Below are 12,893 nucleotides of genomic sequence, written 5' to 3'. Positions count from 1 at the left end.
CGATTAAAATCGTCTACTACTCAGGTAGGTACTACATTTGAATTGACCACAGTACTTCAATCAGGAATTCTCTCAAGTGGCATTATGGGATATTGCAGCCTCTAGTGCATGCGCACTTCAGAAACTCGCCAGAGGTAGCAGGTCATACAGGTACTTCTCAACTACTGTTTTTCAAATACTATGAATTTGGACATACCACTCGGCTTGCATACAGTTTTTTTCAGCCACAACCCTACTTTACTGCAGAGTTCAGCTGCAACCTTGATCAAACACATCAGTCTTTAATTACCAAGTGCTCCTTCAGGTCCTACTTGGTTTGGTTGTGTTGATCAGTGTTGGAGCTGAACTTTTGCAGGAAGGCAGACCTCCAGGAAGAAGACCACCCCTGCTGTAATGTATTAGTGAATGCTTTTCCAAATACAAGTATACTTACCTCTGACGTAATGTCCCAACCCATCTCCCTTGGGAAAACATTGTTGTGACTGTAGGTTCTCTGAGAAAGAAGTGGCCGTATGCCTGTTTCTTTGATGCCTTTTCTCAAGTCCTTAATTTGAAACTTAACATGCCCAAGTACCTGAAAACATAACAAATCTGGTCTAAAAGTAAAATAACACAAATGTCATTCTTTTTTTTTAATAATAGAAGTATAAACAAGATAGATATAAGGGTCAATTTACAAAAATGGACAATAGAAAAAATAAACAGTGATTTTCAAATATCAGCCTGCATTGGCTAGGATGTTGCTGTGCTAACAGTATATGTCCCCCTGGCATTTTGCATTAGTATTAGGTAAATAAAGACGGTCATAATATAAGTTTTAATGGTGCTATCATAATACAGTTGCCAATATCAGGGGTATTAGAGGGGAGGCTGATGTGGCCAGTCGTGTGCTAGCGCATCCTGCCCTAGGGGGCTGGATTCTTCTGACAGAGAAAACCAGAGGGGGCACTGGGTTAACGCTGCTGACGCAAAAAGTCCACTTTTTGGGAGTTTCCACTCCCCCTCTGGAAGCTTGTGACATCTGCCACCATATTGTTCACCCCTGGTATGTGCATTGCTCTGATGTATGCCAACCAAAGAAAGGCCCAGGTCAACAGCTTCTGTGACACTCGAAGAGACTGGCTGCACTTTGTGCCCCCTCGATGGTTGATGTGGTAAATAACTGAAGTATTGTCCGACCTGAAAAAAAAAACATGCCTGTCCAACTGATTTGGAGCAAAGTGCTTCAATGCCAGCATCACTGCCCGTAGTTCCAGGGTGTTTATAGTCTCTCCTTTTTCCTGGGAGTTTCAATGCCCTCTAATTATACAGTGCTCCCAGATTGCCCCCAGCCTAAAAGAGAAGCCTCAGTCTGAACTACCTCCTGACAGGATGGAATCCTGCACAGAGCAACTCCTTGTTTTAGATAAGCTCTGCTCCTCCATTGTTGCAATGTGAGGAAGCCTTTCTGTGTTACTTTGACCATCTTGTTCCTGTGTCTCCTGGGATCTAGGTGCAATATGGGATCTAGGTGCACCCTGGCTACCCCAGATTAATAAAAAGGGACTAAGCCGAAAATAAAATGAATGAATGATTGTAGGAAAACAAGTAATTTATTCATTCTTTCATTTTCTTTTCGTCTTAGTCCCTTATAAATTTGGGATAACCACAGCGGAATGAACCTCCAACGTATCCAGCACGTGTTTTACGCTGCAGATATGCCCTTCCAGCTGCAACCCATCTCTGGGAAACATTTAAACACACTTAGTCCCATTATTCGGGGTCGCCACAACGGAATGAACCGCCAACTTATCCAGCAAATTTTTAATCAGCGGATGCCCTTTCAGCCACAACCCATCTCTGGGAAACATCCACACACTCATTCACACACACTCACACTACGGACAATTTAGCTTACCCAATTCACCTGTACTGCATGTCTTTGGACTGTGGGGGAAACCCACAGGGTCCAGGGATGCTATCTGGGCTCGTAGCTTTTTGGATGTTCACGCAACGGAAAGACCTAGTTACATCCGCTACAAAAACAAAGAGTGTGCTGGCGGATTCTGTATCGGCCGCGGGAGCGCACAGTGTTTCGCACTGTCCTGGGCTTCAAAGTGGGCATAGAATGAGTGGAGCTTGTCCGGGAGAGACACAGCAATTTGCAGGTGGCAGGTTTGTTACTTTTAAAGTCTATGATGTAATTAAGTCCCTGCTACATGCTCCTTACATTACTGGTGTTAAATTTACCCTCTACCTTGCCTCTGTATTGACGTTTTTCTGCTTTGATGGTTTTTCTGAGGTTGTAGTTTGCTTATTTTTGTTCCTCAGCATTTCTTTATTCTTTCTTTCGAATTTATAGGCGGAAGTTTGCATTGATAGGGCTGTTCGAACATTGCCATTGATCCATGGTTTTTGGTTGAGCTAGATACAGTTTTTGTTGGGACCACAACTTCTATACATTTTCTGATGAAGCACGTAACCTTGTCCGAGTACACTTCAATGTCATCATCAGAATATGCCCGGAACACCTTCCAGTTCACGTGATCAAAACAGTCTTAAAGTATGGAATCCGATTAGTTTGACTAGCTTTGAAATGTCCTGAGGGTGGGTGGTTCCTGTTTCAGTTTCTGCCTGTAAGCAGGCAAGAGCAGAACAGAAGAGTGATCTGATTTGCCAAACGGTGCGCGGAGGAGGGATTTGTAGGCATCCCGGAACGGAGAGTAGCAATGGTCCAAAATACGATAACCAGGCATGTTTGTGGTGATATGTTGAAAGTATTTTGGAGCAATTTTCCTGATATTGGTGTTGTCAAAGTCCCCTGTAACAATAAACGATGCCTCCGGGTGTGCAGTTTCCTGCTGGCTTATGCTCCTATACAGTTTCCTCCCTTGATAGCCAGAATGCTTAACACCGCAGCATAAGGTATTCTAGATCAGGAGAACAAAATGATCAAACTGAGTGCATGTTTCTCTCATCACACCATAAGTTGTTAATAAAGTAACACACACCTCCTTATTTGCTTTTTCCTGTGAGTTATTTAATTCTGTTTGCGCGATGCACGGAGAACCCTAAAAGTTCAGATGCTGAGTCTGGTACCTCCGCAGATAGCAAGGTTTTTGTAAGCCAGATAATGTAACAGTTTCTTGTTTCCCGTTGGAAGGAAATGCACGCCTGTAGCTTGCAAAGTTTGTTGTCCAGTTACTGAACGTTAGCCAGCAGAATGTTGGGGAGAGAAGGTTGAAATCCACGGTCTCTTAGTCTGACAAGGATGCCGGCTCTTTCCTTTTTTTCCAGCTGCGTTTTCGTCGTCGCTTGGGTTGTGTGACTGAAATTAAAAAATTGTCTATGTACAGACCGATTATGTGTTTATAAAGAAGTTTATTTCATGATAGTTAGTTACTGTAAATAGTTTAAACTTTGACCACAACTCTAAGAAAAAAAACACCATATGAATTATTGAAATTACTTTCAACAATATAAAAAATTTGAAAGTGAGATGTTTTTGATTTTAATATTTTTTAAATGCATACATTTTAAAATAAATAAATGTAAAAAAAAAATGAATGTTTCAAATTAAACCATCGATTTCTCTATTTAAATACATCTATTCTTTATTATTTACAAATTTTTCAAGAGAAGCCAGAAAATGTTTTTTTCCGGTTGCCATCTCCCAGCCTCTCCTGTCTTTCCTCAGCAGAGCCTCTCTCTACAATCTACAGTTTGGAGGATTTTTGTACTCATGATACACACGCTCATTAAAAATATTTTGTTCATTTTCATTTCAGAATAGTTTTAACAGATGATATTGTTTAAATTAACCCAGAGTGTTCTTTTAAATTCCAAACCAGACCTTAAGTGAGATTATGTTGTTGTTTTATTGCCCTATTACAAAACTGAGAGCATTTATTTAAACGGAAAGAGACTTTTAAATAAATGCTGAGTAAGCTATTTTACTCATGAGTAAGTATACTCTTTATTTGTAATTATGCAATAAAGAGTGCACATGAACAGAAGACAAACAGACATATCAACACCATATTTACATACTGCATGTTACATTTGATTTAGTCACATGATAGCTTCAGAGCAGGCTTTGCAGCAGGGTCTACACTTTTCTAATTTGCGAAGCTTTGCGAGGTCCAGATTTAACATCATTAGCTGGTTCAAGTAGTCCCTGCTTATCCACATGCATCCTGCTCTCTAACACAAATTCGAATGCGTCTTCCATCTTCATGTCCTGGTGGATCATTAGATATGCCATAAGAAGCACGATGGACTGGTTTAAGCCCGCGCTGCTGTACACCAACACCTTAACTGAGGAAATGCAGAAAAAAGACAGTCAAAACAAGCTCATTCAAGTAAAATACAGTTGAAGTCAAAATTATTCAGTTATTAGAGCTTTAATGTTCAGAAATGTGCTGAAAAAAATCTTTGTTAACAGAAATTGTAGAAAGAAAATACAGGGGGGCTAATATTTCTGCTTCAACTGTAGATAAATATTGCATATATAGTATATGTGTCAACTCTTACTCTGTGTAACTCAGGGCCTTCTGTATGAATTCTGCTGCTGGTGAAAAGAGGTGTGCCATATTTGACCAGACATGGGCTGCGTCCGAAACCGCATACTTCCATACTATATAGGACGCTAAAATCAGTATGCGAGCCGAGTAGTAGGTCCGAATTTATAGAATTCGAAAATCAGTATGCGAGAAGTACCCGGATGACTTACTACTTCCGGCGAGATTTTGGAGTGCACATCGCATGCATACTGCAAATCCCATAATATCCCATGATGCTCCGCGAGTGAATTCATGAATGGGAGTAAAGTGACGCAATTGACGCAGGTAGGTCACGTGACAATGACAAAATGGCGGTTGTAGTACGTCCGAATTCCATTCATAATTTTCACGTTCATACTGTATAGAACGTACATTTCTAACGGCCGAGTAGTACGTTTAAATTCAAATGCATTACCTACTGAGTAGTAGGCGGTTTCGGACGCAGCCATGGACTCCTGAATGCACATTGTAGTAAGTGATGTTTTTCTTCTGGTAGTGGTCCTCCCATTTCTTTTCCACTGAACACAACAGCATAGCAGTCATAATGTGAGTAATGTACATCTCCTCCAGTTTGGCTTTGTTCCTTGCTGCTTTCCTGCACAAGAACACAACAACAACATCATCACTTTTCCCGAGTCTTCACTTTCACTGACTGAAAAGCTGAATTAACAATGAAAAACACAGCTGTTATGTTGAGCAGTCACTCTGGAGTTTTGTAAATCTACAAATGCTAAATTTAATAAGTTTAGAGGAGCTTGTTATTTTTATAATGCAGATTTTTTTTCTTGCAAATTTTGGCCTCATTGTAAAAAAATAAATAAATAAATCCATAAACTAAATTTTTTCAGCATTTTGTTTTTTTTTTACTCCATCTATCCTCAAATCTGTAATCAAATTGAAGTAGTGGGGTCACAATACTGGAAGTTCAGACTTTGATGCAGTAACTTGAAAAATATCGATATTCAATACAATTTTTGATACCACAAGTTAAAAATATGGATATCTGATAAAAAAATTAATACCACGAGTTAAAAATATTGATATTCGGTACAATTTATGATACCACAAGTTTAAAAATATGGATATCCGATACAATTTTTAATACCACAAGTTAAAAATACCCATATTCGATTCCAAGGAGAGAGGAAGTAGTGTTCTTAAGCTTGCTTACTTTTAGGGTGTAGTATAAGTATACGAATTGGGACGCACCAACTGATTGAGCACTGAGCAAACAAAAACCAGCCTCAGACAGCATTTTACCTGCCTGAATTTGATTGCTGGTTGACAAGCGGAATAAAATGGCAGGGAGAAATACCTTATCCACAACAACATGATAAAACATGACTTAAAAAACATTTACCCTGACTTTTAATGTCTGGAATAGATCTTTTAAAAACTCCATGACTGTGGTAATTAAGTCAGTATGAAACCCGGCATCATTATTTGACTGTTTGCTTTGCTGTTACATGTATGTGTTGTAGACTTACTCGTCAGCTATAAACACATTGGGCCAGACTTCACTGGCAGGAGTCCAGTACAGGGAGTGTTTGAGGAAACGATGGTGCATTCGGGAAATAATCTGAGAGTGGTTTATGTTGACAGATGAACACTATGTCGTCAAACTCGGCTGTAGCTGCTGATTGTGGTGACAAGCGATCACGACTAGCTGTGTCAGGAGGTCCCCGGTCATCCTGATGTGTTTCCACTTTTTCGCATGGTCAATGGCATCCATCATTGTTTTTCCATGGTATATCATCAGATATGCCACCACGAAAAAGCAGGGGCGGCCCAAACCCTCTTCACAGTACACCAGCAGCTGATCTGAGGAATTATCAAAAACAGAAAGACAAAACAATTGAACACACTAGAACATGATAATAGTACTTTCTTCTCCTCTTTGGCCTCTCTCTCCTCTCCTCCCGCTCTCTAGCCTCTCTCTCTCTTCTCCCTCTCCATCATCTCTCAGTCCAGCCTTTCATCTCTTTCCTGCTTTTCACATAGTACTTCCACCAAAGTATCACTGCCCTCTCGTCGCCGCCTCCTTTTTGAGACAATAATCTGTTGCTCCCCCTACTGTTCAGGAGTCACCAAAGAGAGCACTGCCACTCAACCCTCTCAGTGCTGACTCCTGTTTTAGGGCACTTTAGGTCCTGCATAAAAATTTTCAACAGATTTACAGCAGTGCTTGTCAATAACATTTCTGTGGCACTGCACGACTAACTGTTAACCAAACTGTATCATGTCTCACTTTTTGTATTAAAATAGACCTAATTTACCTTTTGGTACCCATTTAGAAAAGTTATAAGCAATCTTGTAAGTTTTACAAATATATACACTATATATATATATATACATACATACATACATACACACACACACAAATATATATAAACAAACATATAAGCACCCCTGAGGAAAACATTCCAGTGCTATCCCTTAAGGAAATTGATTCACTGATCTAAGCAGTCTTCACCACACAACAATGCCAGATACATCAGAATTTGTTTAGAAATAGTAAAATACTGAAGAATCATGCTATTACCTTATATTTTTGTTTGAGGTTCTCACATGTACTCTCCCCTCCAGGCCATACTGGGAGATAAATGTCCTAGACTAGGGGTAATCAATTAAAATTTGAATGGTTCCAGTTATTAAAATTTATTCCACAACAAGGTCCGAACCTTATGAAATGTCATGCATCCCACATCAACACTGTATATTTCATTTTGATATTTTTTCTTATGTACACATTATGAAACATTTGGCAAACAGGAAACTTCAGGTCTGTGTTGCAACAAATGTAAATATTTCTTGATAATAGTCAAATTAAAAATGCTTTGTCTTGAAAAAGTGCAAAAAAAAATTTTTTTTCTTATTATTTCCTTTATGGTCCCAACCATAGACTGTAAAAGATAAGGATGTAGCATCCGTGACATCACCCATAGGTTTCTGAACACTGCAAATGAAGCTACAAGTAGACGCAGTCAGCCGTCGCCATTTTGTTCATACGTTATCAAACCACAACAGGATACCAAACAAGTACAAAGAAGCGGAGAGTGAGCAGAGCTACAGACGCATGCTGGCATTTTGCTTGGAGTGGACCTGGATTAGACAGACTTTACTTTGGGTAAACGCTAAATACTTTAATTACTGCGACTCTGTTCTGACCACATGTGCTTGGTTGTACACTATATCCATAGTGTTTAGACTTTTAAAAACACAGTTGTAACACATTGAGCCACTAGTCATGGTTCTTATGACGTTTTTCAAAAGGAGGAAAATGCGAATTACTTCCAAACACTACAAATATAGTATGTGTTAGTAAATGCAAGGCTATTGATGAAATCCAGGCATAACATAACGTTTCAGATGACTGTTCTAGAGCCTACAGCTAATCAATCTGTCAGATTCTGGGGTGCTTTACAGCTCTAAAGAAAAATATAAATGATAAATTATCTTAAATAAAAAAAATACATTTTAGAAAAGGTATATAAGAATATATCTTCACTCACCTGGAAAATGGAGGCAACTTGAATGGTTTGTGAGCACAATTAAGTGCACACAGCATGCTTTATCATCTAGTAATTGTAGGAAATAATCCCAAAAGGCAATTGACTGTGTAATGAAACATTAAACAAAACAAAAATACAACGAATATGCAGAGCTCAGTGGTTAATTAGCCAGAATCAGCTGAGTTGATGAGGCAGCGAAACCTAGCTGTCACTCAAGTGGCCACGCCATTCATTTTGCATACTTGTTATAACAAAATGGATGGGTTATTAAAAAAAAATACAGTTGTCATGAAGGGTAATCATAGCTATATACACCAAAGCCATCTTTTGTACGAGGCTGTAATCATGTTTTTATCAGCTGTAAAAATGGCCAATTTCACCTGGATTTCCACCCTGAAGCCAGCCCCCCAATGTGAGTCCATGAATTGCAGTTTTAGTAACTTTCTTATTGGATTCCCAAAGGGAGAGCGGTAGGTTGCCGCTTGGTCCTAACACAATTTAAACAACATTAGTTTTTGTTACAATCAGCTAAAGAGACATTTGATGCAAACTTTTCAATAAACATAACATCTGCAAATTAAAGCTTAATTTCAAGTAATAATGGAAGTAGAAGCTTCTTGGTAACATAAAACAAAAACAATCTTTAACAGTCAGTTTTTACATTCTTTTTTGGGTTCAGATTTTTTTTCTAAGTCAGAGAAATGTGTGTGTGTCGCACTGTTCAAAGAAGACGTAACGTAGACTAACCATGTTCCGTACAGTTTGCGCTTTACCACCAATTGCTCAATAAAGTCTTCCAGGCTATACATAAAATATATGTTTGTGTTATTTTCATTTCCCCCTCTTTCACCCCTGACCACGACAAAGGCATTCCCACCATTTGTTCCTGAGAAAATCCAGTAAGTTTGCTAGGTTTCCCGGCCGCGCTTCAAAATGGACGGTGAGCTAGCTAAACGTGCGACCACCGCTTAGGAGGGGAGACGAATGGGACCGCGAAAATGCTCATTTAGACTTAATTTATGCATTTCAAAATATTACTATCTTTATGAAATCAATATTATGATATCACAGATTGTTAAACAAATTACCTTTTGTTGAATAAATGCTTAAAAATTTGAATATTTATACTTCGCTTGTGGGTGATGACCATTTGGCGCTTCTTTCCACGGGGGACCGTCAGCAGATGTTGCTTGCCCATCCTTCTGCGCGCATTGATGATGTTTATATTCATAAAGGGTCAATCAACATTAAATAAAGCAATTCAAAGTTTTAAAATTGTAATGCTTTGACAAATTAAAAGCTTAACTTAAATTGATAAGTTTAGTTAAAAACTTTATAAAAAGTGAATAAAATAATGTTAAGTTGACAAACAACAATAAAATATTTCATACAAAAATTTGACTTCAAAATAAGGTTTCATTATTTAAATGCTAGTTAATAAGGTAATATTATTTACTAACATGAACTAATGTTGAACAATATTAGTAGCATTAATGTTAACTGCATTTGACAATCATAATTCACCATCAATGCTTTAATAATGTTAATAAGCATGAGTTAAATGGATAGATCACACAAAAACTTTAAGATGTTTAAGATGCAAGATGTTTATGAATTTCTCTTTACGTTATTAAAAAAAGTTGTAAACCTGTAACCAAATTCAACAGTTAATAGTCTTCAAAATACTTAACGTTATGTTTTCTGTTAAAAAAATGAAAACCAAACCGGTTTAGAATGACAATGACATGTAAGACAATGAAATTGTTCATTGTTTGTTCATTTTAGTAAACACATTAACAACCTTATTGTAAAGTCTACACACATTTTATACAATTTTCATGAAAAACAATTAAATCAAAAACTCAAACTTTGTGAAAATAAACATTAATCAAATATAAAAACATTCATATGAGATTAGGAATTAACTATTTACACCAATGGTCACCAAACTTGTTCCTGGAGGGCCAGTGTCCTGCAGATTTTAGCTCCAACCCTAATCATACACACCTAAACAAGCTAATCAAGGTCTTACTAGGTTTACTTGAAACATCCAGGCAGGTGTGTTGAAGCAAGTTGGACCTAAACCCTGCAGAGACACCGGCCCTCCAGGACCGAGATTGGTGACCCCTGATTTACACCATATTGTTCAAAGGAAAGTCAGTGAAGAAAGATGTCAGGGGGAAAAAAAGTACACAAAAGAGCAGCTAAACGAGGCAGTAGAGGAAGTGAAGGCAGGAGCAAGTCTCAGGGCAACATCAAAAAAATTTGGCATACCCCACACAACCCTTCAAGATTATAAAAAAATCAAAATATTCCCACAACCCTCACCCTAATTTGGCCCTGACACCTGCAGAGGAACAGGCGTTAGTTTCTTTCATTTTCTGGATGGCGGACCATGGCTTTCCGGTGACCAGAACCCTGGTAAAGATTTTGGCAACTGGGATTATCAAAGAAAGTTGCCGAACAGAGACCACCACTGTCAACTTGGAGAGGGGGCCAAGTGATGTGTGGTGGTCTAGGTTTAAGGGCCGCCATCTAGGACTATCCTCATGGACAGCTGATTCCCTTGACAGAGGCTAAGTCCATGGTGCTACACCCAAGGCCATTGAAGGCTTTTTCAAATTATTTGAGGCTCTATACACAGAGCATAAATTGGAGGAGAAGCCTCATCTTATTTTTAACTGCGATGAGACTGGTTTTGGGGACAAGCCTCGTTCCAGGGAGAAGGTTCTGTGCCAAACGGGAAGGAAGCATAAATACCAGCAGCAGCAGATCATCAGGGAGCACATCACCATCCACTGCTGTGTGAATGCCGGGGAAAGCATTCCACCATTCATCATATACCCTGATGCCTCCCAAGCAATAGGCTGGATGGACCCCCCCAACGCCCTCTATGGAGTCCAGGAAAAAGGGTATATGGATTCGGAGCTGTTCTTTAAATGGCTCTGCCATTTTGATAAATACGCACCTGAGGAGAGACCAATAGTTTTAATCATGGACCAACATGAGACACACGTCTCAAAACCAGTAATCATGTTCTGCAGAGAAAATAAAATTGAAATTATCTGTCTACCTGCCCACACAACACACATCCTACAGCCCCTGGACATTGCCGTTTTTAACCCTCTGAAGACTGCCTGCTCCACCATGGCGTCCAGGATGAGTCTGGTGCGAGGCGATGTTATTGTTGGGAAAAAGCAGTTTTCATCCTTGCTCAAACATGTTTATCCAACGGCAGTCACAGCACAAAATATTAAGGCTGGATTCAGAAAAGCAGGCATCTTTCCGTTGTCATGGGCGGCTGTGGACACAACCCAGGTAAATTTGACATTAATTAAATATCTTATCCTCCAAGCTATTTGCATTTCAATACAAGTTTGCTAATAAGTTTTACTTTTGTTGATTATATTAGGTGGTAAGAGTGCTCCCATCTACAGAAGATCCCATACAATCCAGCACATGCTCCACCCCTCCCGCCACGCCATCCTGTGCTCCCGCCATGCCGTCCTGCGCTCCTGCTACACCTTCCTGCTCTCCCGCGACACAATCCTGTGCACCTGCCACACCGTCAAACTCTCAAACCACTGTAATCGAAACACCTTGCCCCACATGCCACAGAGTGGCTCCCAAAAATTACCTGTTGGCAGCAGGTGTAATTCCTGAAAGCCTGGCAAATGGCTTAATGAGTCCAGCTCTGGAGCGGAAGGAAAAGGTGAGACGTCGCATTCCCTTGCCAGCCCGCGTCATCACCAGCGAAGAATATTTTGACCTGCCACCTGGCTCACGGGATGACACCATTGATGAGTGGGTGCAGTGTGACCTGTGCCTTTTTTGGTTTCACCTCGAGTGCATAGAGGTGGAGGAGGTGCCAGAAACGGACTGGCTTTATCAAAAATGTTGTCTGTCCACCTAAAATATAAATAAAATTAATATCACATTGTCACACATGAAAGCAAACTTCTTGGTAACTTAGTTAAATGTATATAGTTGTAAACACACACAAGCACACTAAATTTATTAGTGCACAGTTAGCAAATGTATTTCTATAGTAATGGTATTTTAGTATCCCTTTAATAAGTTGTTACATAGTTAGACACACACACACACACCTGATCATTTGTTTCAAAATTTTCACAATTATTAAATGATTTTAACCAGCACAAAGTGTTTCATCTTCTTCATTGTCTTCAGAAAGATATTGTAACTATATTCACTAGTTTTGCCATGTTTATTGCTTAAAGCACGTGCCATAATCAATATGACAACACAATTAGGTTTAATTCAACTGGTTATCAATATTATTAACACTTAAATGAAAAAAAAAATAAAATAAATAATGGTACTCATCTTTCCTGGTAATCCATGTTTTCTTATAATAAAACTTGATAGCTGACCAGTTCGATGTCCAAATTTGAAGATGAACCAACCTCGTGCGCCCTGTACGGAACACCGTTAGCGCTAATCATCTTCCGTACACGTGCGGAGGATGTACTTTTCTTCAATTTTCTCAAAACCTATTGGTCCAAAAGACATCAAAGTGTGGACTGTGCAATAGGCTTTCACCCAGAGAATGGTCACACAAACATGCTTGTCTTGGTTTCAGTGACGGAGAAGTGGTTGTTTGAATGTGGAAAAAGGCGAAAAGTGTATGGAACATGGTTAGTCTACGTTAGGGACCCAAATGCAAGTAACAGTTTTATTTGAAAACACAGAAGAGAGAAACAACAACAAAGAGAGGCTGAGTGGCTGGAAGTCTGAAGATCACAAGAGGAGGATGAAACTGTAGCAATATCAATTCTGATGAGCGGTATTAACCAATCATCTGAATATGCTTTCAAAA

The 12,893-nt window shown here is 39.2% G+C and overlaps 2 protein-coding genes across 5 annotated transcripts; one reads left to right on the top strand and one right to left on the bottom strand.

The window, feature by feature from the left end:
• Nucleotides 1–2,330: 2,330 nt before the first annotated feature.
• LOC141375554 (dual specificity phosphatase 29-like) lies at nt 2,331–8,202 on the bottom strand. Of its 4 annotated transcripts, XM_073909967.1 has the most exons (5): nt 7,084–7,943; nt 6,029–6,362; nt 4,961–5,136; nt 2,991–4,296; nt 2,338–2,909 (listed from the first exon to the last, which is right to left on the bottom strand). In XM_073909967.1, exons 2-4 carry the CDS (start codon nt 6,106–6,108, stop codon nt 4,088–4,090), a joined length of 465 nt encoding a protein of 154 aa, XP_073766068.1. In that variant the 5' UTR covers nt 6,109–6,362; nt 7,084–7,943; the 3' UTR covers nt 2,338–2,909; nt 2,991–4,087. The 4 variants fall into 4 exon arrangements, 1 of the variants encoding a protein (XP_073766068.1); XR_012383977.1 differs by having other exon boundaries at nt 2,331–4,296; nt 4,957–5,136; nt 7,084–8,202; XR_012383978.1 differs by lacking the exon at nt 2,338–2,909 and having other exon boundaries at nt 3,938–4,296; nt 4,513–5,136; nt 7,084–7,290.
• A 2,236-nt stretch (nt 8,203–10,438) lies between these two features.
• Nucleotides 10,439–12,212, top strand: LOC141375875 (uncharacterized). The gene is made up of 3 exons (XM_073910882.1): nt 10,439–10,553; nt 10,635–11,371; nt 11,466–12,212. The coding sequence occupies exons 1-3, from the start codon at nt 10,439–10,441 to the stop codon at nt 11,964–11,966; spliced, it is 1,353 nt and encodes a 450-aa protein (XP_073766983.1). The 3' UTR covers nt 11,967–12,212.
• Nucleotides 12,213–12,893: the final 681 nt, after the last annotated feature.

Source organism: Danio rerio, chromosome 8 (assembly GCF_049306965.1).
Source record: "Danio rerio strain Tuebingen ecotype United States chromosome 8, GRCz12tu, whole genome shotgun sequence".
Taxonomy (NCBI): Eukaryota; Metazoa; Chordata; class Actinopteri; order Cypriniformes; family Danionidae; genus Danio; species Danio rerio.
This window is presented reverse-complemented; position numbering and strand designations above follow the sequence as displayed.

What these genes read in the sequence shown, in the direction of transcription:
- LOC141375875 (XM_073910882.1), top strand. Translation starts at nt 10,439, where the DNA reads ATGGCGGACCATGGCTTTCCGGTGACCAGAACCCTGGTAAAGATTTTG. An exon ending in CAACTTGGAGAGGGGGCCAA is followed by an intron (nt 10,554 to 10,634) that starts GTGATGTGTGGT and finishes ACAGAGGCTAAG; the next exon opens with TCCATGGTGCTACACCCAAG. An exon ending in CGGCTGTGGACACAACCCAG is followed by an intron (nt 11,372 to 11,465) that starts GTAAATTTGACA and finishes TGATTATATTAG; the next exon opens with GTGGTAAGAGTGCTCCCATC.
- LOC141375554 (XM_073909967.1), bottom strand. Translation starts at nt 6,108, where the DNA reads ATGCACCATCGTTTCCTCAAACACTCCCTGTACTGGACTCCTGCCAGT. An exon ending in AATGTGTTTATAGCTGACGA is followed by an intron (nt 5,137 to 6,028) that starts GTAAGTCTACAA and finishes GTTCTTGTGCAG; the next exon opens with GAAAGCAGCAAGGAACAAAG. An exon ending in CCGAAACCGCCTACTACTCA is followed by an intron (nt 4,297 to 4,960) that starts GTAGGTAATGCA and finishes GCATTTCCTCAG; the next exon opens with TTAAGGTGTTGGTGTACAGC.